The sequence below is a fragment of the Rhinoraja longicauda genome, chromosome 14 (genome assembly GCF_053455715.1).
Source record: "Rhinoraja longicauda isolate Sanriku21f chromosome 14, sRhiLon1.1, whole genome shotgun sequence".
Lineage (NCBI taxonomy): Eukaryota > Metazoa > Chordata > Chondrichthyes > Rajiformes > Arhynchobatidae > Rhinoraja > Rhinoraja longicauda.
Genome location: NC_135966.1, coordinates 5,599,531 through 5,623,936, shown reverse-complemented (window position 1 = coordinate 5,623,936; position 24,406 = coordinate 5,599,531). Strand labels below are relative to the sequence as shown.

The following is a 24,406-nucleotide window of genomic DNA, read 5'->3' as shown; positions in this document are numbered from 1 at the left end:
CGGTACAGAGGGGGGAGGGTCAGGAGGGAGGAGGGGGTCTCCCTGTTGGTCTGCTCCTGGGCCTGGCCAAGATGGCCGCTCGCGGGTCCAGGCAGCGGGCAGTCGACGGCCTCACAGAGGTCGGCTGCCTACCCCTGTTCCGGGCTTACGTCCGTGCTCGCGTGTCCCTGGAGAGGGAACACGCGGTGTCCACGGGGACTCTGGAAGCCTTCCGTGAACGCTGGTCGCCGCGGGGGGTCGAATGTATTGTTGACAGAGATGGCGGGATTTTAAATGTGATAATTGTTTATTTTGTAAACTGCCGATAGAGGCGGCTTTTGTTTGATCACATTTCACTTTGTATGTTTGTATGTTTTTTTTGGAATAAAGTTTTTGTGATATAAAGAAAAAAGGTATGCAAAGAGTCGCCCACATAAAGGATGCTGACAGAGTCTGAAGAAGGGTCTCGACCCGAAACCTCACTTATTCCTTCTCTCCAGAGATGCTGCCTGTCCCGCTGAGTTACTCCAGCATTATGTCTCCATCTTAAGTTACAGACGCATTCCATTTGACACAAACCGGGAGGACTCCAGAACTCACAGAGAGATTGGTTTTTAATTGCTGTAAACTGCCATTTGAAAAAGCCCTATAATATGTGTGGTGGTGGGTGTGTGGAACAAGCTGCCAGAGGAGGTAGTTGAGGCTGGGACTATCCCATCGTTTAAGAAGCAGGTACATGGATAGGACAGGTTTAGAGGGGATATGGACCAAGCGCAGGCAAGTAGGACTAGTGTAGCTGGGACATCGTTGGCCGGTGTGGGCGGGTTGGGCCGAAGGGCCTGTTTCCACACTGTATCACTCTATGGCTCTATGACTCTAAGTGGACAGTTGTAAGCACAATGAATTACAAGCGCCTGAAATATGTCACTGTCTGCTTTGATTTAGTTCAATGTTTTCATCATAAGTGAAGGACTGATTGAATGTTTTCATCTTCTTTTCTACAGGAGATTACGTTGTAATGGCAGTGTATTTTGACCTCAGCAGAAGAATGGGGTACTTCACCATTCAGACCTACATCCCTTGCACATTGACTGTGGTTTTATCCTGGGTCTCATTCTGGATCAATAAGGATGCAGTACCTGCAAGAACATCGTTAGGTAACAAAGTGCTGGCACCATAACCATTAGTTGTATGTGCAGAACATATGTATCTAAATTATCCTCTCTCGTAAAGATATTGAAATTCTTATAACAACACATTGTAATTCAGTTGCTGGCTTCCCCAGTCTATTTTGATCTTCTGTTGTTGTCCAGAAATGACTACGAGCTTATTAAATCTCTCACGCCTTTCATAAGAGATAGGATGAGAATCAGGCCATTCGGCCCATCAAGTCCACTCCGCCATTCAATCATGGCTGATCTATCTTTCCCCCTCAACCCCATTCTCCTGCCTTCTCCCCATAACCCCTGACACCCGTACCAATCAAGAATCTATCTCTCTCTGCCCTAAAAATATCCATTGGTTTGACCTCCACAGCCTTCTGTGGCAACTAATTCCACAGGTTCACCACCCTCTGAGTAAATAAATTCCTCCCCATCTCTTTCCTAAAGGAACGTCTGTTAATCGCTTGCACATCCTTTAATTTCCTTGGACACTTTTCAATATGGAAATAAAAACTCTGCTTTTTTTAAATATATGTATGTAAAGGATTAGATTGAAATATTGGGGATATATGTCTGGTTTAGCTTAGTTTATTGTCATGTGTACTGAGGTACAGTGAAAAGTGTTTGTGTGTGCTCACCAGCCAGCAGAAAGCCACCCACAGTGTACAGATACATGATTAAAGGGAATAGCATTAAGTGCAAGATAAAGTCCAGCATAGTCTGATTAAAGATGTCTGAGGGTCACTGGTCGCTAAAGACTGCTCGCTCTCTAATACTGGGTGATTTTTTTAGATTTAGATTTTTTAGATTTAGAGATACAGCGCGGAAACAGGCCCTTCGGCCCACCGAGTCCGTGCCGCCCAGCAATCCCCGCACATTAACACTATCCTACACCCACTAGGGACAATTTTTACATTTACCCAGTCAATTAACCTACATACCTGTACGTCTTTGGAGTGTGGGAGGAAACCGAAGATCTCGGAGAAAACCCACGCAGGTCATGGGGAGAACGTACAAACTCCGTACAGACAGAACCCATAGTCAGGATCGAACCAGAGTCTCCGGCGCTGCATTCGCTGTAAGGCAGCAACTCTACCGCTGCGCCACCGTGCTGTGATGGGTGTAATGAACAAGCTGCCAGAGGAGGTAGTTGAGGCAGGTACTTTGTTTAAGACACATTGAGACAGGTACATGGATAGGGCAGGTTTAGAGTGACGTGGGCCAAATGCATGCAGGTGGGAATAGTGTAGATGAGACATGTTGGGGTTGGACATCTGAGTCAGAGGCTGGTGAGCGATGGCTGGTATGGAATAAGGATAACAAAAATGGAGCGATGCAGACAGGTACAAATTGTCAGCAAATCTGCTTTAGAAAATCATCGGAAACATAGCAAGAGGATTATTTATAGGACAAGAATACAAAAACAGGGATGTAATGCTGAGTCTCTATAAGGCGCTGGTCAGGTAGGTTTGCGAACAGTCCCGTATTAGCTGGGACATCCCGTATTTTGGGCTAAATTGGTTTGTCCCGTACGGGTCCGGGGGGCGGGGGGGGGGGGGGTGTGCTGTAGGCCCGGACACTGTAGGCCCGGACAATGTAGGTCCGGACAGTGTAGGTCTGGACACTGTAGGCCCGTTCACTGTAGGCTCGGACACTGTAGGCCCGGACAGTGTAGGCCCGGACAGTGTAGGCCCGAACTGTGTAGGCCCGGACAGTGTAGACCCGGGCAGTGTAGGCCCGGACAGTGTAGGCCCGGACAGTGTAGGCCCGGAGGCCCGGGCGCCGCCTGACGGAGTTTGCGTAGCAACCCGCCTCCCCGCCCAGACAGCCGCCATTGGTGGACCGGGAGCACGGGCCGCTGGCTGGGTGAGGTCACGTGGGGCGCGGGGCAGTGACGTCACCTTGTCCCTTATTTGAGAGTGAGATAGTTGGCAGCCCTATGGTCAGGCCGCATTTGGAGTATTGTGAGCTGTTTTGGGGCCCATATCTAAGAAAGGATGTGCTGGCTCTGGAGAGGGTCCAGAGGAGGTTTACAAGAATGATCCCAGGAATGAGAGGGTTAACATATGATGAGCTTTCGCCAGCACTGGGCCTGTAGTCGCTGGAGTTTAGAAGGATGAAGGGGGACCTCATTGAAACTTATCAAATAGTGAAAGGCCTGGATAGAGTGGATGTGGAGAGGATGTTTCCACTAGTGGGAGAGTCTAGGACCAGAGGTCACAGCCTCAGATTTAAAGGGCGTTCTTTTAGGAAGGAGATGAGAAGGAATTTCTTTAATCAGAGGATGGTGAATCTGTGGAATTCATTGCCATAGAAGGCTGTGGAGGCCGAGGCAATGGGTTATTTTAAGGCAGAGATAAATACAATCTTGATTAGTATGGTGTCAGGGGTTATGGGGAGAAGGCAGGAGAATGGGGTTAGGAGGGAGAGAGAGATCAGCCATGATTGAATGGCAGAGTAGACTTGATGGGCCGAATGGCCTAATTCTGCTCCTATCACTTATGAACTTATGAATCCACCAAGCTCGGACTCGGTGGGCCGAAGGGCCTGTTCCGCGCTATATGTCTAAATGAAACTAAACTAAGGAGAGTTCATGAGATTAATGTCAGTTCCAAGCCACCCGCCAGTACATATCCTTTATCTAAAAGCTTTGAGGACAGTGTAGTTTGTGATGATCCCGTGTGCAAGTACATCCCAAAATGATATCAGTTTCCTCCTTTGGGATCTTTTACAGATGGATTTTTAGCTTTCACAGCGAGGTCCAAATGGGTAGTTACATTTCCCTCTGCTGCTAAAACATTGACAGATATTTAAGCTCATTGATTGCCTTTGAACACGCAGCCAAAAAGCAATGCGCTTTATAGAAGTCAATCAAATAACCTGCATGTCATCATTGCAAGATGCAACTTAAAATTCAAGTGCACACTCCTCTCCTGTTTAGTTTAGAGATACAGCGCGGAAACAGGCCCTTCGGCCCACGAGCCCTCTCCGACTAGCAATCCCCAAACATTAACACTATCCTACACACATTAGGGACGATTTACATTTATACCAAGCCAATTACTTCCAGACCTGTACGTCTTTGGAGTGTGGGAGGAAACCGAAGATCTCGGAAAAAACCCACGCAGGTCACGGGGAGAACGTACAAACTCCGTACAGACAGCACCCGTAGTCGGGATCGAACCAGGGTCTCTGGTGCTGTGAGGCAGCAACTCTACCGCTGCGCCACCGTGCCGCCATGTGAATCGACAGCCATAATCTGTAAAATACTAGGAAAGATACTTAGCAGCCAAACAAATAATATGAAAAATAATAGGCATATCATCCGTTGTTCATCGGTAGTTCAAATAATTTGACAATAACATTTAAGATGAGAAATCAGATCAATTGTTGGAAGGCTTTCTCCAGTCTGACGGGAACTAAGAGAACTCGGAGTGCACCCGCTCAGTCACAGGGGAAACGTGCAAACTCCGTACAGACAGCACCCTTACTCAGAATGGAAGCTGGGTCTCTGGCGCTGTAAGGCAGCAGCTCTACCGCTGTTCCACTGTGCCGCCCTAGTTCTATGTTATTCCCACTTTCTCATCCACTCCCTGCACCCCCTGGGGGAAATTTGCAAAGGGACAATTAACCTGCAAATCCACATGTCGTCGGGATGTGGGAGAAAACTGGGGCATCCAGAAGAAACCCACACGGTCACAGGGGGAACGTACAATCTCCCGACGCTGAGAGCATCTGATGTTAGGATGTCAACTGAGTCTCTTGCACTGTGAGCTAGCAGCCCCAGTTAAGTTTGCAGCACAGAAGCAATGTCCTTCGGCCCACCGAGTCCGCGCCGACCAGTAGACCCCACACACTAACACTATCCTACACACCCCAGGGACAATTTATAATTTTGCATAAGCCAGTTAACCTACAGACCTGTACGACTTTGGAGTGTGGGAGGAAAGCAGTTCACCTGGGAAAAAAACCCACGCAGGTCACGGGGCGAACGTACAAACTCCGTACAGACAGTTGTACAGGGCATTGGTGAGACCACACCTGGAGTATTGCGTACAGTTTTGGTCTCCTAATCTGAGGAAAGAAATTTTTGCCATAGAGGGAGTACAGAGAAGGTTCACCAGATTGATTCCTGGGATGGCAGGACTTTCATATGAAGAAAGATTGGATAGACTCGGCTTGTACTCGCTGGAATTTAGAAGATTGAGGGGGGATCTTATAGAAACTTACAAAATTCTTAAGGGGTTGGTCAGGCTAGATGCAGGAAGATTGTTCCCGATGTTGGGGAAGTCCAGAACAAGGGGTCACAGTTTAAGGATAAGGGGGAAGTCTTTTAGGACCGAGATGAGAAAGTTTTTTTTCACACAGAGAGTGGTGAATCTGTGGAATTCTCTGCCACAGAAGGTAGTTGAGGCCAGTTCATTGGCTATATTTAAGAGGGAGTTAGATGTGGCCCTTGTGGCTAAAGGGATCAGGGGGTATAGAGAGAAGGCAGGTATAGGATACTGAGTTGGATGATCAGCCATGATCATATTGAATGGCGGTGCAGGCTCGAAGGGCCGAATGGCCTACTCCTGCACCTATTTTCTATGTTTCTATGTTTCTATATCAGGTTCCTGGGTCTCTGGCGCTGTAAGGCAGCAACTCTACCGCTGCGCCACCGTGCCGCCCCGTATTGCTGCAGAAACCTAGTTTCCCCTGAATATCTTAAATTAAATAAATATTTTTGTGTAATGCCTTCACATATTTTAACACCTAAGCTCTCTTAAAGATCTCATTTTGTGTTCCAAGTTAAGTAAATACCATTCTTTTATACAACAGCTGTTTCTCTATTTAAGGTGTTTCATGAGAGAGGAATGCTTTCCTTGCAATGTTCCTTCCTGAACTATAAAATACCACGCTGTATTCCTGCACTAAAGTGTTATTTGTTTAGAATCATTGTAACTTTCAGCTTAAGGCAAAGTGAGAGAATGTGTGAAAACCTTCATTTCTAATCCTCTGTAGCAAATTAGAGTTTCATGTCATGGATAAGAATAGGAATCTGAGGGGTAACATTTTCACCAAGGGTGGTGGGTGTGTGGAACGAGCAGCCGGAGGAGGTAGTTGAGGCAGGGACTACTGCAACATTTGAGAAACATTTGGACAATAGACAATAGACAATAGACAATAGGTGCAGGAGTAGGCCATTCAGCCCTTCGAGCCAGCACCGCCATTCAATGCGATCATGGCTGATCACTGTCAATCAGTACCCCGTTCCTGCCTTCTCCCCATACCCCCTCACTCCGCTATCCTTAAGAGCTCTATCCAGCTCTCTCTTGAAAGCATCCAACGAACTGGCCTCCACGGCCTTCTGAGGCAGAGAATTCCACACCTTCACCACTCTCTGACTGAAAAGGTTCTTCCTCATCTCCGTTCTAAATGGCCTACCCCTTATTGTTAAACTGTGGCCCCTTGTTCTGGACTCCCCCAACATTGGGAACATGTTTCCTGCCTCTAATGTGTCCAATCCCCTAATTATCTTATATGTTTCAATAAGGTCCCCCCTCATCCTTCTAAATTCCAGTGTATACAAGCCCAATCGCTCCAGCCTTTCAACATACGACAGTCCCGCCATTCCGGGAATTAACCTAGTGAACCTACGCTGCACGCCCTCCATAGCAAGAATATCCTTCCTCAAATTTGGAAACCAAAACTGCACACAGTACTCCAGGTGCGGTCTCACCAGGGCCCGGTACAACTGTAGAAGGACCTCTTTGCTCCTATACTCAACTCCTCTTGTTATGAAGGCCAACATTCCATTGGCTTTCTTCACTGCCTGCTGTACCTGCATGCTTCCTTTCATTAACTGATGCACTAGGACACCCAGATCTCGTTGAACTCCCCCTCCTCCTAACTTGGACAGGTACATGGATACGACAGGTATGCAGGGTTACGGGCCAAATGCAGGTAGGTGGGACTAATGTAAATTTTAGTTTAGTGGGAAAATAACTGCAGATGCTGGTACAAATCGAAGGTATCACAAAAAGCTAGAGTAACTCAGCGGGTCAGGCAGCATCTCAGGAGAGAAGGAATGGGTGATGTTCCGGGACGAGACTCTTCTTCAGGTTTGTCTACTTTGAAGAAGTTTTCGTCCTCTCTTCGACGAGAGTTTGGCAACAAGCTCTCTCACTGCCCCCCCCTCTGAAATTCCTCCTGCCCTCCAACTCTACGCATCTGTCTGAAGAAGGGTCTCGACCCGAAACGTCACCCATTCCTTCTCTCCTGAGATGCTGCCTGACCCGCTGAGTTACTCCAGCTTTTTGTGATACCTTCGATTTTAGTTTAGTTTAGTGATACAACACGGAAACAGATCCTTCGGCCCGCCGAGTCCATGCCGACCAGCGCACCCCGCACATTAACACTATCCTAGCGGCAATTTACATTTGTACCAAGCCAATTAACCTACAAACTCATTCGTCCTTTGAGTGTGGGAGAAAACCAAAAACCTCGGAGAAAACCCACGTGGTGCCTAAAAGAACGTACAAACTCCTGTACAGACAGGACCCGCGGTCGGGATTGAACCCGGGTCTCTGGCGCTGTAAGCGCTGTAAGCGCTGTAAGGCAGCAACTCTACCGATGCGCCAGTTCGAAGAAACAGTTAGACAGGTACATGGATAGCACAGGTTTAATAGACAATAGACAATAGGTGCAGGAGGAGGCCATTCGGCCCTTCGAGCCAGCACCGCTATTCATTGTGATCATGGCTGATCGTCCACAATCAATAACCCGTGCCTGCCTTGATTCCACTAGCCCCTAAGAGCTCTATCTAGCTCTCTCTTGAATGCATTCAGAGAATTGACCTCCACTGCCTTCTGAGGCGGAGAATTCCACAGATTTACAACTCTGACTGAAAAAGTTTTTCCTCATCTCAGTTCTAAATGGCCTACCCCTTATTCTTAAACTGTGGCCCCTGGTTCTGGTCTCCCCCAACATTGGGAACATGTTTCCTGCCTCTAACGTGTCCAACCCCTTAATAATCTTATACGTTTCGATAAGATCTCCTCTCATCCTTCTAAATTCCAGTGTATACAAGCCTGGCGGGAAATGGACCAAACGCAGGCAGGTGGGACTAGTGTGGCAGGGGCATGTTGGCCGGTGCGGGCAAGTTGGGCGGAAGGGCCTGTTTCCGCGCTGTGTCACTCTACGACTGTGTGATAAGACTGATCGATCACTTCTTTGTTCACTGTTTCTATCTCGTTGCAGGCATCACGACCGTCCTGACCATGACCACTCTCAGCACCATTGCCCGCAAATCCCTCCCCAAGGTTTCCTACGTCACTGCCATTGACCTCTTTGTGTCTGTGTGCTTTATCTTTGTGTTTGCCGCTTTGATCGAATATGGGACCTTGCACTATTTTGTCAGCAACAGAAAGCCCAGCAAAAACAAAGGCAAGAAGAAGAGGAATAGAGTATGTACCCTTCCCATATTCATATACCCTGATTCACCTAAGGGTTAAGTTCTGAACGTAATTTGGAATTGCCCGGAGCACTTTCGGACATGTGTAAATTTAGTAACGGCCAATTCATGGTGTGTTATAGTCGGGCCTTGTTTACAGCATTTAGCGGTATTACCGTGTGGCCCAGCGGTAGAGTCGCTGCCTGACAGCGCCAGGCTCGATCCCGACTACAGGTGCTGTCCGTACGGAGTTTGTACGTTCTCCCCGTGACCTGCGTGGGTTTTCTCCGGGATCTCCCACACTCCCACACTCCAAAGACGTACAGGTTTGTAGCTTTATTGGCTTTGGTAAAGATTGTAAATTGTCCCTGGTGTGTAGGACAGTGCTAGTGTGCGGGGATCGCTGGTAGGAGTGGACTCGGTGGGCCGAAGGGCCTATTTCCACGCTGTATCTCAACCTCTATCTCTATCTCTAAACATTCTTTCTAAAGCTGAGCCATTGCCTCTTTTATTAGCACGGGTTATTTGAAAGACCCTGGTGCTGCTTTGCATTTTCATTCTTTCTTTAAAAATATTAGATGTGCAAAAAACCTGCCAGTATATCTTCTGAAGTAGAACATTTTTTGCTTCTTGATATTTTTTTCTTCTGCGGTTTAGAATGAAATGAGGCATTGCCATTTTCTAGAAACACTGAATTAATTGGTCCATCACATTAGCCAGTGTGCACTGTTCATACTTTCCCCATTATAGTCCATTTTTGCTTCATACTTTCACCTCTACCAAACCCACAGCTGACCCTAACCTTCATTACAGTCTTCAATGTGTGAATTGACCGATGTACGGTATCTGTCAATCGAACAAAGTAACGAGATAATGCTGTGTAAACCAGGCCATCGTACCATTTATTTTTATTTAGTTTAGTTTAGTTTAGCTTAGTTTAGAGACACAGCGCGGAAACTGGCCCTTCGGCCCACCGAGTCCACACCGACCAGCACTACCCGCACATTAACACTATCCTACACAACGGACAATTTTTACATTTATACCAAGCCAGTTAACCTACAAACCTGTACGTCTTTGGAGTGTGGGAGGAAACCGAAGTTCTCGGAAAAAAACCCGCGCAGGTCACGGGGAGAACGTACAAACTCCGTACAGACGGCGCCCGTAGTCAGGATCGAACCTGGGTCTCTGGCGCTGTGAGGCAGCAACTCTACCGCTGCGCCACCGTGCTGCCAAGCGGTAGTATTGCATTCCAAGTAAATTTATGTGCATTTGTTATATCCTTATATCAAAGAAACATTGGGCAGCACAGTGGTGCAGCTGGTAAAGTTGCTGCCTTGCAACGCCTGAGACCCGGGTTCGATCCTGACCTCGGGTGCTGCCTGTGTGGAGTTTGCATGTTCTCCCTGTGGCTGCGTGAGTTTTCTCCGGGTGTCCCGTTTTCATCACACATCCCAAAGTGTGCGAACTTGTAGGTTAATTGGCCTTCTATAAATTGCCCCTTGTGTGCAGAGAGTGGATGAGAAAGTGGGATAACATAGAACTAGTGTGAACAATAGACAATAGACAATAGGTGCAGGAGGAGGCCATTCGGCCCTTCGAGCCAGCACCGCCATTCAATGTGATCATGGCTGATCATTCCCAATCAGTACCCCGTTCCTGCCTTCTCCCCATACCCCCTGACTCCGCTATCCTTAAGAGCTCTATCTAGCTCTCTCTTGAATGCATTCAGAGAATTGGCCTCCACTGCCTTCTGAGGCAGAGAATTCCACAGATTTACAACTCTCTGACTGAAAAAGTTTTTCCTCATCTCCGTTCTAAATGGCCGACCCCTTATTCTTAATGATTCTTATTCATTATTCTTAACAATGTGGACTTGGTGGGTTGAAAGGCCTGTTTCCATGCTGTGTCTTTCAATTCAATCAATCAATCAATCAGTTATTTATGCACGGTATAAATAAGATACATTTAACTTTCCTTCTAAAAACCATTACCAAATGGCTTTCATGTAATCCATAAATAAAAAACAAGTTACTGAGGTTGGATCTCTGTTGCGTGTTCCACAATGAGTTTAAAATCTTATTTAGTTTAGTTTAGTTAAGAGATACAGTGCAGAAACAGGCCTTTAGGCCCACCAAGTCCGCACGGACCAGCGATCCCTGCACCCTAACACTATCCTACACACACTAAGGACAATTGTTACATTATACCAAGCCAATTAACCCACATACCTGTACGTCTTTGGAGTGTGGGAGGAAACCGAAGTTCTTGGAGAAAACCACGCAGGTCACGGACAAAACATACAAACTTTGTACAGACAGCGCCCGTAGTCATGATCAAACCCGTGTCTCTGGCGCTGTGAGGCAGCAGCTCTATCGGTGCGTTATAGCATTCCAAGTAGATTTATGTCCATTTGCTATATCGATATATAAGAGAAACATTGGGTAGCACGGTGTTGCAGCTGGTGGAGCTGCTGCCTCACAGCGCCATAGGGTTCGATCCTGACCTCGGGCACTGTCTGTGTGGAGTTTGCACATTCTCCCGGAAACCAAAAGTTCTCGGAGAAAACCCACGCAGGTCACGGGGAGAGCGTACAAACTCCATACAGACGGCGCCCGTAGTCGGGATCGAACCCGTCTCTCTGGCGCTGTGAGGCAGCAACTCTACCGCTGCGCCACCGTGCCACACTTACCTGCCTCTCTAATTTGTGTCTGTTATTTCTGCTGCTCTATTTGCATTGTGTTTCACAATATGTCCCTTTAAGCATTTTTTCTATTTTCTCCTTTTTTTTATAAAAGCTGCTACGGATGTTTTCATCAAAGGTACTTTATATTTATAATTTATAACAAAAAATACTTTTAGAATGTATGATATTTCTGTAAAAACTGTTTATTCATTGAACGCTTGCCTCCTGTTCTCAGTTGTATGGTTTAGACAATAGACAATAGACAATAGGTGCAAGAGTAGGCCATTCGGCCCTTCGAGCCAGCACCGTCATTCAATGTGATCATGGCTGATCATTCTCAATCAGTACCCCGTTCCTGCCTTCTCCCCACACCCCCTGACTCCGCTATCCTTAAGAGCTCTATCTAGCTCTCTCTTGAATGCATTCAGAGAATTGGCCTCCACTGCCTTCTGAGGCAGAGAATTCCACAGATTCACAACTCTGACTGATTCGTGTTGGAATGAGTAGTCACCACTGAGGTCATAGAGTCATACAGCCTGAAAACAGGGCCTTCTGCCCAATCTGCCCATGATTACCAACACACCCCATCTACACTTGTCCCACCTGCCTGCGTTTGGCCCATATCCCTCTAAACCTGTCCTATCCATGTACCTGTCTAATTGTTTCGTAAATCTTGTGATAGTACCTCCCTCAACTAATAACCTCTAGCAGCTCGTTCCATACACCCACCACCCTTTATGTGATAAAATAATTTGTTCTTCAGGTTCCTATTAAATCTTTCCCCCTCACCTTAAACCTACGTCCTCTGGTTCTCGATTTCCCTACTCTGGGTCACGACTCTGTGCATTTGCTGTATCTATTCCTCTCACGATCTTGTACACCTCTATGAGATCACCCCTCAACCTCCTGTTCTACAGTCCTAGCCTGTTCAACCTCTCTCTGTAGCTCAGACCCTCGAGTCTTGGCAACATCTTCATAAATCTTTTCTGCACCCTTTTCTGCTTAACAACAGGTGGGTCAGATAAACTGTGGGTCAGATAAACTGTTTTGTCTTTCCCAATTTTATTCCAAAATCATGGCCCTTGTTGAAGAATTCTAAATGATTAGTGATTAAATCATACAACTGCTACTGCCCCAGTTAGGTTAAGGAAGGATGCAAGGAACTGCAGATGCTGGTTTACAAAAAAAAAGACAAAACATGCTGGAGTACCTCAGCAGCTGAGCCAGCATCTCTGGAGAACATGGATAGGTGACGTTTCAACAGGTAATGTTGAATTACAGGTAACAGGTAATGTTAAATTCACTGGAATTTAGAAGGATCTTACAGAAACATATAAAATTATTAAGGGGTTGGACACGTTAGGGGCAGGAAACATGTTCAGAACCAACGGTCACAGTTTAAGAATAAGGGGTAGGCCATGTGGGACAGAGATGAGGAAAAACTTTTTCACCCAGAGAGTTGTGAGTCTGTGGAATTCTCTGCCACAGAAGGCAGTGGAGGCCAATTCACTGGATGTATTCAAGAGAGTTAGATATAGCTCTTAGGACTAACGGAATCAAGGGATATGGGGAGAAAGCAAGAACGGGGTACTGATTTTGGATGATCATATTGAATGGTGGTGCTGGCTTGAAGGGCTGAATGGCCTACTCCTGCACCTATTTTCTATGCTTTTATGTTTCTAATATAACCAGTCCGTGTTAGGAGTAATGATAGGAGTAATATAAGAAAATAACTGCAGATGCTGGTACAAATCGAAGGTATTTATTCACAAAATGCTGGAGTAACTCAGCAGGTCAGGCAGCATCTCGGGAGAGAAGGAATGGGTGACGTTTCGGGTCGAGACCCTTCTTCAGACTGAATGAGTAATTCAGGAGTAATGTCGTTATATATTCTACTCCACTATTTCATATTCCCACTGGGCCATTCCCTCTGAGCATTAAGTAATTTCTTAATCTCCAAGGGATTGTTGCTTCAGTCCGAGTGCTAAATCCTAATCACTTCTAGTTACCTAATCTTGCAATTCCGTTCTGAATAATGCACATTCAGCAAACTGTCACAATTATGGTCACATAGGACATACAGCCCAGGGGCAGCCCCTTCTGCCCACAATGTCACCTCCAAACATGATGCCAAGATCGACTCTCCTCTGCCTGCACGTGATCCATATTTCTCCATTCCCTGCATATCTATGCGCCTGTCCAACAATGAATGCTGCTACTGTATCTGCCTCCACCACCACCCTCTGGCAGGAGCCTGTTGCAGGCACTCACCACCCTCTGTGTAAAGAATACTTGCCCCTGCACACCTCCTTGAGTGATCTGTGTGAAAGACACAGAGGGTGATTGGTATGTGGAATGAGCTGCCAGAGGAGGTGGTTTAGATTTAGATTTTAGATTTAGAGATACAGCGCAGAAGCAGGCCCTTCGGCCCACCGGGTCCGCGCCGCCCAGCGATCCCCGCACACGAACACTATCCTACACACACTAGGGACAATTTTTACATTCGCCCAGCCAATTAACCTACATACCTGCACGTCTTTGGAGTGTGGGAGGAAACCGAAGATCTCGGAGAAAACCCACGCAGGTCACGGGGAGAACGTACAAACTCCGTACAGACGGCGCCCGTAGTCAGGATCGAACCTGAGTCTCCGGCGCTGCATTCGCTGTAAGGCAGCAACTCTACCGCTGCGCCACCGTGCCGCCTATTGTATAACAACAGTTAAATGGTTGAGGCAGGCAGGTAAATGACTAAGACCCAAATATTCCAAGTTTCCATTTTGAGCGGAGAATTTTTTTGTAATGCATAAAGAGTTTATGTAAATTTTTTCTGCGCACTTTATGTCAGAAATGGTGTCCAAAATAGAAATAAATCTATTTCATAACATCAAGCATCTCTGAGTAAAGGCAGCACAAAAGCAACAGAATAGGATATGAAATTTCTTGTGAGATATTCCCATTTGAAAGTATTCACACAGAGTGTGGTGGGTATATGGAATGAGTTGCCAGAGGAGTTAGTTCAGGCAGAAATCTATAACAACATTTAAAAGGCTTTTGGACAGGTACACAGATAGGAAAGGTTTAGATGACATTTCAGGTCGAGACCCTTCTTCAGACTGAGAGTCAGGAGAAAGGGAAATTAGAGATATAGATGGTGATATAGAGAGATGTAGAACAAACTAAAGGAAATTTGTAGAACAAACACTGGAGTTTAGAAGGATGAGAGGAGATCTTATCGGAACGTATAAGATTATTAAGAGGTTGGACACGTTAGAGGCAGGAAACATGTTCCCAATGTTGAGGGACAAAGATAGGATATAGTAGGAGACAGGAAGACAGTGGGAGAACTGGGAAGGTGGACCCATTCCCACCCCCCCTCACCCCACCCTCCCCTTCCCAGTTCTGTCACTGTCTTCCAGTCTCCTACTATATTCTATCTTTGTTCCGCCCCCTCCCCTGACATCAGTCTGAAGAAGGGTCTCGACCCGAAACATCACCCATTCCTTCTCTCCTGAGATGCTGCCTGACCCGCTGAGTTACTCCAGCATTTTGTGTCTACCTTCAGTTTGAACCAGCATCTGCAGTTATTTTCCTACACATTTGGCATACCAATACATCCATACGATGAATGCCTCAAGTTCCATGGGATCAGACTCGTGTGTTGGATAAACTCCAGAATGGACCTGTTGGGTGGGATTCTGTGCTATAAGTACCTTATAATATATGGCCTTGTAAAACCAACAACAGGATTCACAGCTGGTATAAAAAGGCAGGATTTGCAACTCAAAGTGCCGTTTTCGACCTCAGGGCTTCTCGGAGTGGTTTACAAATCAATGAATTGCTTTTGAGCTGTAGTCACTGTTGAAATGCAATAATGGCTTTGAATAGCAGGCACTGCAGACTGAACAGTTACGTTTATCCTTCCAAACTTCACGGAGAGCTTTTATACATCCTCCAATTAGACTATGAACCCGTACGTCCAGAGATAACAGTCTCATTAAAGTTTATGGGTTATTGGCACGGCATATCAGGAGTGCAAAGAGAGAATAATAAGTTTACACAAAAAATATCTGTACGGAGTCCCTTCCAATAAAGACACAAGAAGTAGGTATTACAGAGGAGAATCCCATTTCAAATCCAAACAATATTTGCATTTTAATGCACGGTGGCGCAGCGGCAATGTTGCTGCCTTACTGCGCCAGGGATCTGGGTTCCATCCTGACTACGGGTGCTGTCTGTAAGGAGTTTGTGCGTTCTCCCCGTGACCACGTGGGTTTTCCCCTGGTGCTCCGGTTTTTTGCTATTGAGGGCGTGCAGCATAGGTTTACTAGGTTAATTCCTGGAATGGCGGGATTGTCGTATGTTGAAAGACTGGAGCGACTAGGCTTGTATGCACTGGAATTTAGAAGGATGAGAGGAGATCTTATCGAAACGTATAAGATTATTAAGGGGTTAGACACGTTAGAGGCAGGAAACACGTTCCCAATGTTGGGGGAGTCCAGAACAAGGGGCCACAGTTTAAGAATAAGGGGTAGGCCATTTAGAACTGAGATGAGGAAAAACCTTTTCAGTCAGAGAGTTGTAAATCTGTGGAATTCTCTGCCTCAGAAGGCAGTGGCGGCCAATTCTCTGAATGCATTCGAGAGAGCTAGATAGAGCTCTTAAGGATAGCGGAGTCAGGGTGTATGGGGAGATGGCAGGAACGGGGTACTGATTGAGAATGATCAGCCATGATCACATTGAATGGCGGTGCTGGCTCGAAGGGCCGAATGGCCTCCTCCTGCACCTATTGTCTATTGTCTATTGTTTTCCTCCCACACTCCAAAGACGTACAGGTTTGTAGCTTCATTGACATCGGTAAAGATTGTAAATTGTCTTCAGTTCGGACTCGATGGGCCAAAGGGCCTGTTTCTGTGCTTGTTGTCTAAACTAACTTAAACTTATTGAAACAACACTAGTTGCGTATCAGTGCCACATCGATATTAATTTTATCAACGAGGCTATGTCAATCCCACAACTTTCACATTATTTTTATAGTTTCCAGTTTAGTTGGAGGATCTGAGCAGTTAAACTAATCTAGAGTAAAAGTATGGCCCATTTCAGCTAAATTATAAAGTGTTAAAATGGTTAGCCAATTCTTTTAAACTCCTTCACGAACGTTTCATTACACATTGGAATGTTCTCTGTAAATTGTTCGGAAAACAAATGAGTCAAGAATCAAGAGTAACGGGTCAAGTCATGAGTGCTTTATTGTAATATGTCCCGAAACGGAATAATGAAATTCTTAATTCCAGCAGTGCACAGATATGTAAACATTGTACTCTGTTAATTCACAAAGTGCCGGAGTAACTCAGCAGGTCGGGCAGCATCTCGGGAGAGAAGGAATGGGTGACGTTTTGGGTCGAGACCCTTCTTCAGAAGAAGGTCTGAAGAAGGGTCTCGACCCGAAACGTCACCCATTCCTTCTCTCCCGAGATGCTGCCCGACCTGCTGAGTTACTCCAGCACGTTGTGAATAAATACCTTCGATTTGTACCAGCATCTGCAGTTATTTTCTTATTGTACTCTGTTAAACCCCCTGACAAACACCAACAAAACAAAAATCGGTATATACAAAAATACCAACCAACATGTAAATAGACAATAACAGTGCAAACTCAAAAATAAACTCAAGAAGAAAGATGCTCAATAACCTGGGCATTACAGTTTTCAGGCTCCTGTACCTTCTTCCCGATGGCAGGGGTGAAATGAGATCGTGGCCAGGGTGGTGTGGGTCTCTGATAATGCCGGCTGCCTTTTTGAGCAGTGACTCGTGTAGAGTCCCTTCGATGGTGGGGAAGTCCAATAAATGTGCTTCCATTTGATCTGTTCCCCGTGATGGATTTGCTCTTTCCAACTGATTTGAAAAAATGTCAGGCTACAAATATCCATTAGGTCAGATCGAAGAGAAACTGCTAAAACAGTTTCTTGAATCTTGCCAATTGATTTGGGAAATTAATACCATTTCTCATCCGGGTTGCTTTTGTATCACCATCATCAGTCAATGGTAGCTTTTAGATAGAATTAATCCGGTATTTGTAATCTCTGAGTCATAACGATACCAGAAATAGCGATACTTTATCCAGTCACTTTCATCAGTTTATTTATTAGCCTGAAAAGGACATTTCACGTGAGTTGTGTGATATAAAGAGGCATAGAGCCAAGCAGCATGGAAATAGTCCCTTCGGCCCGTCGTGTCCTTGCCAGCCATGTTGGCATATTGGGCTAATCCCATGGCTCCTAGCCCTCTAAACCCTACCCCTATATCCATCCAAATGTCTTTCAAACGTCACGGTGGTGAGTGGTGGAGTTGCTGCATTACAGCACTAGAAACGTGGGTTCGATCCCGACTGCGGGTGCACTCCATATGCAAGTTTGTATGTGACCCGCGTGGGTCTTCAGTTTTACTCCCACATTCCAAAGACGTTCAGGTTTGTAGGTTAATTGGCTTGGTAAAATTGTAAATTGTTCATAGCGTGTGTGTGTAGAATAGTGCTAGTGTCCGGGGATCGCTGGTCGGTGCGGACTCGGTGGGCCGAAGGGCCTGTTTCCATACTGCATAGCTCTATGCCTCTTTATAATCTCCCAGAACTCAAGTGAAATGTCCTTTTCATGCGCGGAAACAGGCAGCTCGGCCCACCCAGTCCGCACCGACCAGCGATCCCCGCACACCAACACTATCCGACACGCACGAGGGACAATTTACGCTTACACCGAGCCAATTACAGTCTCCAAGGAGGAAATGATATTCCCTAACCTAAAAGACTGAAGAAGGGTCTCGAGGTTAAGAGGTTAATTCCCGGAATCTAGGTTAATTCCCGGAATGGTGGGACTGTCGTATGTTGAAAGACTGGAGCGACTAGGCTTGTATACACTGGAATTTAGAAGGATGAGAGGAGATCTTATCGAAACGTATAAGATTATTAAGGGGTTGGACACGTTAGAGGCAGGAAACATGTTCCCAATGTTGGGGGAGTCCAGAACAAGGGGCCACAGTTTAAGAATAAGGGGTAGGCCATTTAGAACTGAGATGAGGAAAAACCTTTTCAGTCAGAGACTTGTGAATCTGTGGAATTTTCTGCCTCAGAAGGCAGTGGAGGCCCCATCCTACCTGACCGACCTCCTCCACAGACACACTCCCACCTGCACCCTCCGCTCTGCTGCTGCCAATCTCCTATCCCCCCATATCCGGACCAAACTCAGATCCTGGGGGGACAGGGCTTTCTCCATCGCTGCTCCCACCCTATGGAACTCACTACCCCAAACCATCAGAGACTCCTCCACACTCACCACATTCAAAACATCACTGAAGTCTCACCTGTTCAGTACTGCCTTCAACCACTGAAGGTCACCTCACCTTCTGTCTCCTTTCTCTGTTCGTTTACTTATTTATCTATTTATTCACTTCCCTATGTTCTCTAAATCCCTGTAAAGCGTCTTTGAGTATATGAAAAGCGCTATATAAATGTAATGCATTATTATTATTATTATTATTAATTCTCTGAATGCATTCAAGAGAGAGCTAGATAGAGCTATTAAGGATAGCGGAGTCAGGGGGTGTGGGGAGAAGGCAGGAACGGGGTACTGACTGAGAATGATCAGCCATGATCACATTGAATGGCAGTGCTGGCTCGAAGGGCCGAATGGCCTACTATTGTCTATTGTCTATTGTACAATCTTGTTGGTAGGTTGCACATGGGCCACTGCCACGCCACACAGTTGGGTTTTGGCCAAAAATTAGAGAGAGTACAACAGCTGGTGGCCTCCTTTCCTCTATTCCTTTCCTCCAGAGATGCTGCCTGACCCGTTGAGTTACTCCACCTTGTCGTGTCTGCCTTGGGTTTAATTGTCCGTCCGTCCGTTATTTATTTATTTATTTATTTATTTATTTTGGGGTCTCACAATGCCTAATGAAAGATTATTTCTTGGAATGCTTTGTAGGCACCCACAGTTGAAATCCGCCCTCGCTCATCTGCTGTTCAAATGAATAACTCCCGGCATCAGCACGAGCACGATGAGGAGTATGGGTACGAGTGTCTGGACGGGAAGGACTGCACCAGCTTCTTCTGCTGCTTCAATGACTGCCGCTCGGGGGGGTGGAGGCAGGGAAGGTTACATATCCGTATCGCCAAGATCGACTCGTACGCACGCATCTTCTTCCCCACCGCCTTCGGTCTGTTCAACCTGGTTTACTGGGTGGGCTACCTTTACCTGTAACCTGGACGAGCAGGCAGTAACGTAGGCCTAACCTGCTGCTGACCCACTAAGACCACTTGTAAAAACACTAAACAGCAAAGACGTGTACACTTTTAAGTATGTCTCACAGAGATCGGTGATTGAAAAAAAATCAGTGCATGTTTTTATTTCTGCGCCAAAATTGCCATGAATTACTTTTTCTTTTGGCAAAGAAATCTTATTTTGCGTGTCTCTGGGAGGACTATTATGAATGAAGATAGTGCGGCAATGGAAACTCACTGACTTGGCTGTTCTCTTGCCGATTCCACTTACTAATTTTCCCTCTCGGCACTTAAAGTGCCAGGTCAGCACTTTGGAGATAGTTTTGCACGGGACTCGTGTGCTGGGTGCCTAAGGCCAGATCATTGCCCAGGGCCACATCCTCCTGTTGAAAGAGCAAGAAGGGAGACAACACAAGCTTCAGCAAACCCATCTACTTATGATTTCAAAAATATGCACATTGCCATGATCAGCACAGCCAAGTAAGTAAAGGATATTGAACAAGCTGGGAAGGGGTTACAGAGAAGATCTAGGAGGATGTTACCAGGGCTCGAGGGTCTGAGCTGTAGGGAGAAGTTGAGTGGGCTGGGACACTTATTCCTTGGAGCGCAGGAGGATGAGGGGTGATCTTAAAGAGGTGTATAAGATCATGAGAGTAATAAAACGGGTAGATCGAGGACCAGAGGACATAGGTTTAAGGTGAAGGGGAAAAGATTTAATAGGAATCTAAGGGGTAACATTTTCACACAAAGGGTGGTGGGTGCATGGAACAAGCTGCCAAAGGCCGTTGTTGAGGCTGGGACTACCCAAATGTTTAAGAAACAGTTAGACAGGTGTATGATAGGTTTGGAGGGATGTGGGCCAAATGCAGGCAGGTGGGACTAGTGTAGCTGGGACATGTTGGCCGGCGTGGGCAAGTTGGGCCGAAGGCCTTGTTTCCACGCAGTGTCACTCTATGACTCAATGACTCTAATCTCTTTCTATGGAGTGCAGTAAGGCTTCCTTGTGCCCTGGGTTTAAAGTTAAATCGGGAATCACTGAACAACACAACATGTCCATTGGATTCTCAAGAAAATGATTAAATTAATAGAGGACCCTTCATTAGCATTGACAGAGCATGATAATTAGAGCTCAACAGTCTGGTAGGCCAGCATGGTATTCACAATTTCATTTATATTTCCATGTTATGAAATCTTCCGTCATTGTACCCATGGGGGATCAATGGTTTTTGCTTGTTGGTACAAACCGCAATAAGAATTACTCAGAAACTCATAAGCTATAGGAGCAGAATTAAGCCATTCGGCCCATCAAGGCCACCCTGCCAGTCAATCATGGCTGATCTACATTTCCCTCTCAACCCCATTCTCCTGCCTTCTCCCCGTAACCCCTGACAATCACTGTACTAGTCAAGAATATGTCAATCTTCACCTCAAAAAAATTATCAATTGGCTTGGCCTCCACAGCCGTCTGTGGCAATGAATTCCACAGATTCACCTCCCTCTGATTAAAGAAATTCCTCCTCATTTCCCTTCTGAAGGTACACTGTTTTATTCTGAGGCTGTGACCTCTAGTCCTCGAGTCTCCCACCAGTGGAAACATCCTCCCCACATCCACTCTATTCACGCCTTGCACCATTCGGTAAGTTTCAATGAGGTCCCCCCTCATCCTTCTAAACTCCAACGAGTACAGGACCAGTGTTGTCAAACGCTCATCGTATGTTAACCCAATCACTCCTAGGATCATTCTCGCAATCCTCCACTGGACCCTCTCTGGAGCCAGCATATCCTTCCTCAGAAGTGGTTGTGGTTGATAAGAAGACAGATTGATTGCCAAATGAGTTTGCGATTACCATATTTCACTTAAGGCTTTGCCTTTATTAATTTGAGGTTTTCCCTTCCCCACTCATTTGGATCTCCTGCACTTCATAGACCATTGCCCATCTAATAGGAACAAGCTGGTACAATGTTCCCAGGCTTCCACTGTCTGCTCTGCACTAAGACCAGGTGCACACGTGGGCAAGAAATGTTTGCACCTAATCAGGTCAATACAGAAAAGGTGGAAGAAATCAATGAGTCAAGCAGCATCTGTGGAGGAAGACTGTGGAGGTCTGTTCCTCACCCAGTTAGTACTTGGTATTCCCATCCCTGTCCCATGGAAACATAGAAAACAGGTGCAGGAGTAGGCCATTCGGCCCTTTGAGCCAGCACCGCCATTCAATATAATCATAACTGATCATCCAAAATCACTATCCCCGTTTCTGCTTGCTCCCCATATCCCTTGATTCCGTTAGCCCTAAGAGCTCTATCTAACTCTCTCCCCAGTTAATTGGCCTCCACTGCCTTCTGTGGCAGAGAATTCCACGGGTTCACAACTCTCTGGCTGAAAAATGTTTCTCCTCATGGTTCGTTACTTGAAATTGAAATAGTTCACGACACAGCTAACGACACAGCTAACACACATTGAGGCTTGGTTTGTGTTAACAGAGGTTACAAGTATCTGTCTTAGTGCCAATATTGTACAGAACACAATTGGCATCAGAATGCTAATGAAAGTAACACAAATGTACTTCCTGTTTTGACACTACTTGAGACATAGACTCAAGACTTCTTCGCACACATGATACTCGCGCGTTGCACTGTAATGATATTGATGCACACCTTTACGGTTTAATGTAAAGTTTTATACAATATCCGTAATTCAACAACTGTAGCTGCCTCTTATGGTGATATTAATATTATTAAAGGAATAGACTAATCCAGTTTTGACTGTCTATCTTATCAATGTCTCTCGTAATTTTACACACTTCAGTCAGCAGGTCTCCCCGGCAACCTCCGACGCTCCAGAGGAAACAATCCAAGTTTGTCCAAACTCTCCTTATAGCTAATATGCCTCTAATCCAGGCACCGTTCTGGTAACCCTCCTCTCCACTCTGTTTTACGCTGTTTCCCCTTCTGCCGTTAGTGAGTGTGTTTTGCAAAGAATACCAGGCACATTACCAAGATACAAACACAATAAGGCACTGAAGTTTAGTTTAGTTTAGTTTAGTCTAGAGATACAGCACGGACCAGCGTTCCCCGCCTATTAACACTATCCTACACAAACTAGGGACAATTTTCTTTTTTACATCTACCAAGCCAATTAACCTGCAAACCTGTACATCTGGAGTGTGGGAGGAAACCGAAGATCTCGGAGAAAACCCACGCAGTTCGCCGGGAGAACGTACAAACTCCCTGCAGACAGCGCCCGTAGTCGGGATCGAACCCAGGTCTCCAGCGCTGTAAGGCAGCAACTCGACCGCTGTGCCACCCCATTCTAATAAAGAAACATTTCCTTTAATAATTATAACATTATAGGTAGTTTAGCACCTGCTATGCTAGTATTACACCAGTGATAGGTTCCCCAGTACATTGAGGATTTAATAATTTTAATCAAAACATTCCTCACTCCTATAAAATTCCTGACATATTTCTCACCATGTCAGCCCCATTGTGAGCCTCTATGGTTCCACGTTTCAACATTTGCAAACTTTATCATCTAAATGGATGTTAGCCTGAAGTGCTGATCTGTGCTCTAAATCCAAATCTACCCTCTTAACAAAATTCATGAATAAAGATATGCTTTAAAAGTCTAAATCTATTTGTACCCAAGAATTATGTCTACCTGTATATGAAAACTAGACTTTCAGTTTGATCCTGGTCTGTATTTGTCAAGATGGAAGTGAGTGATCTATTTAATGGATCTGACACGTCGAGCTCTTCTTAATGTATCTCATAAAGAGCAATTTTCTCTTCAAGACAGTGATTGATACAGAGACAGCTTAAAACAATCCCTGGGTCTCTCCTGCTTCTGACAAGGCTCCATTTTTCTTCTAAATTTTCTGTGTATTTCCAGGACTATTAGTCCCGTAAACTTCTTACACAGTGCAGCACAGTGGAGCAGCAGTAAAGTTGCTGCCTCACAGCGCCAGAGACTCAGGTTCGATCCTGACTACGGGTGCTGACTGTTCGGAGTTTGTACGTTCTCCCTGTGACTGCGTGGTTTTTTACAGGTGCTTCGGTTTCCTCCCAGACTCCAAAGACGTGCAGGTTTGTAGGTTAATTGGCTTCGATAAATTGCCCCTGGTGTGCAGAATGCGATAATGGCATAACATCAATCTAGTGCAGGGGTTAGCATGGATTCGGTGGGCCGAAGGGCCTGTTTCCATGGCTGTATCTAAACTAAACACACTAAACCAAATTAAACTAAACTAAAACCTTATTAACATGGAACTCAGTTTCCTGTAATCATGATAGACATAAAAAGCTGGAGTAACTCAGCGGGACAGGCAGCATCTCTGGAGAGAAGGAAAGGGTGACGTTTCGGCTCGAGACCCTTCATCTCGATTCGAAATGTCACCCATTCCTTCTCTCCAGAGATGCTGCCTGTCCCGCCGAGTTACTCCAGCTTTTTATGTTTATCTTCGGTTTAAATCGGCACCTGCAGTTCCTTCCTATACATTGCCATAGCCATGAACCTGTTGCTAAGGACCCGAATGAATCAAGGATACTGAAAGGGTAGCAATGACCTATTTGACATTCAATGTGAAGATGGTGCAATGCGGACTCAGAGTGAGCGTGATTGGAAATGCCCACCATACCTCTATTCACAGCAACAAGGACCATGGCTGCTGCCATGTGGTGTCACAGTGGCGCAGCGGTAGAGTTGCTGCCTTACAGCGAATGCAGCGCCGGAGACTCAGGTTCGATCCTGACTACGGGCGCCGTCTGTACGGAGTTTGTACGTTCTCCCCGTGACCTGCGTGGGTTTTCTCCGAGATCTTCGGTTTCCTCCCACACTCCAAAGACGTAAGTTAATTGGCTGGGCAAATGTAAAA

At 45.9% G+C, this 24,406-nt stretch overlaps 1 protein-coding gene across 3 annotated transcripts in view; it reads left to right on the top strand.

The window, feature by feature from the left end:
• gabrg2 (gamma-aminobutyric acid type A receptor subunit gamma2) overlaps window positions 1–22,292 on the top strand; it is an 84,580-nt gene extending 62,288 nt beyond the window's left edge. For 2 of the 3 annotated variants that reach the window (XM_078411331.1, XM_078411330.1), the window contains exons 8-11: window positions 984–1,136; window positions 8,385–8,590; window positions 11,376–11,399; window positions 19,240–22,292. In XM_078411331.1, coding sequence (XP_078267457.1) covers window positions 984–1,136; window positions 8,385–8,590; window positions 11,376–11,399; window positions 19,240–19,515 — 659 coding nt within the window. In that variant the 3' untranslated portion in view covers window positions 19,516–22,292. The remainder of the gene's footprint in view (window positions 1–983; window positions 1,137–8,384; window positions 8,591–11,375; window positions 11,400–19,239) is intronic. The other variant, XM_078411332.1, reaches the window with a different exon arrangement.
• Window positions 22,293–24,406: the final 2,114 nt, after the last annotated feature.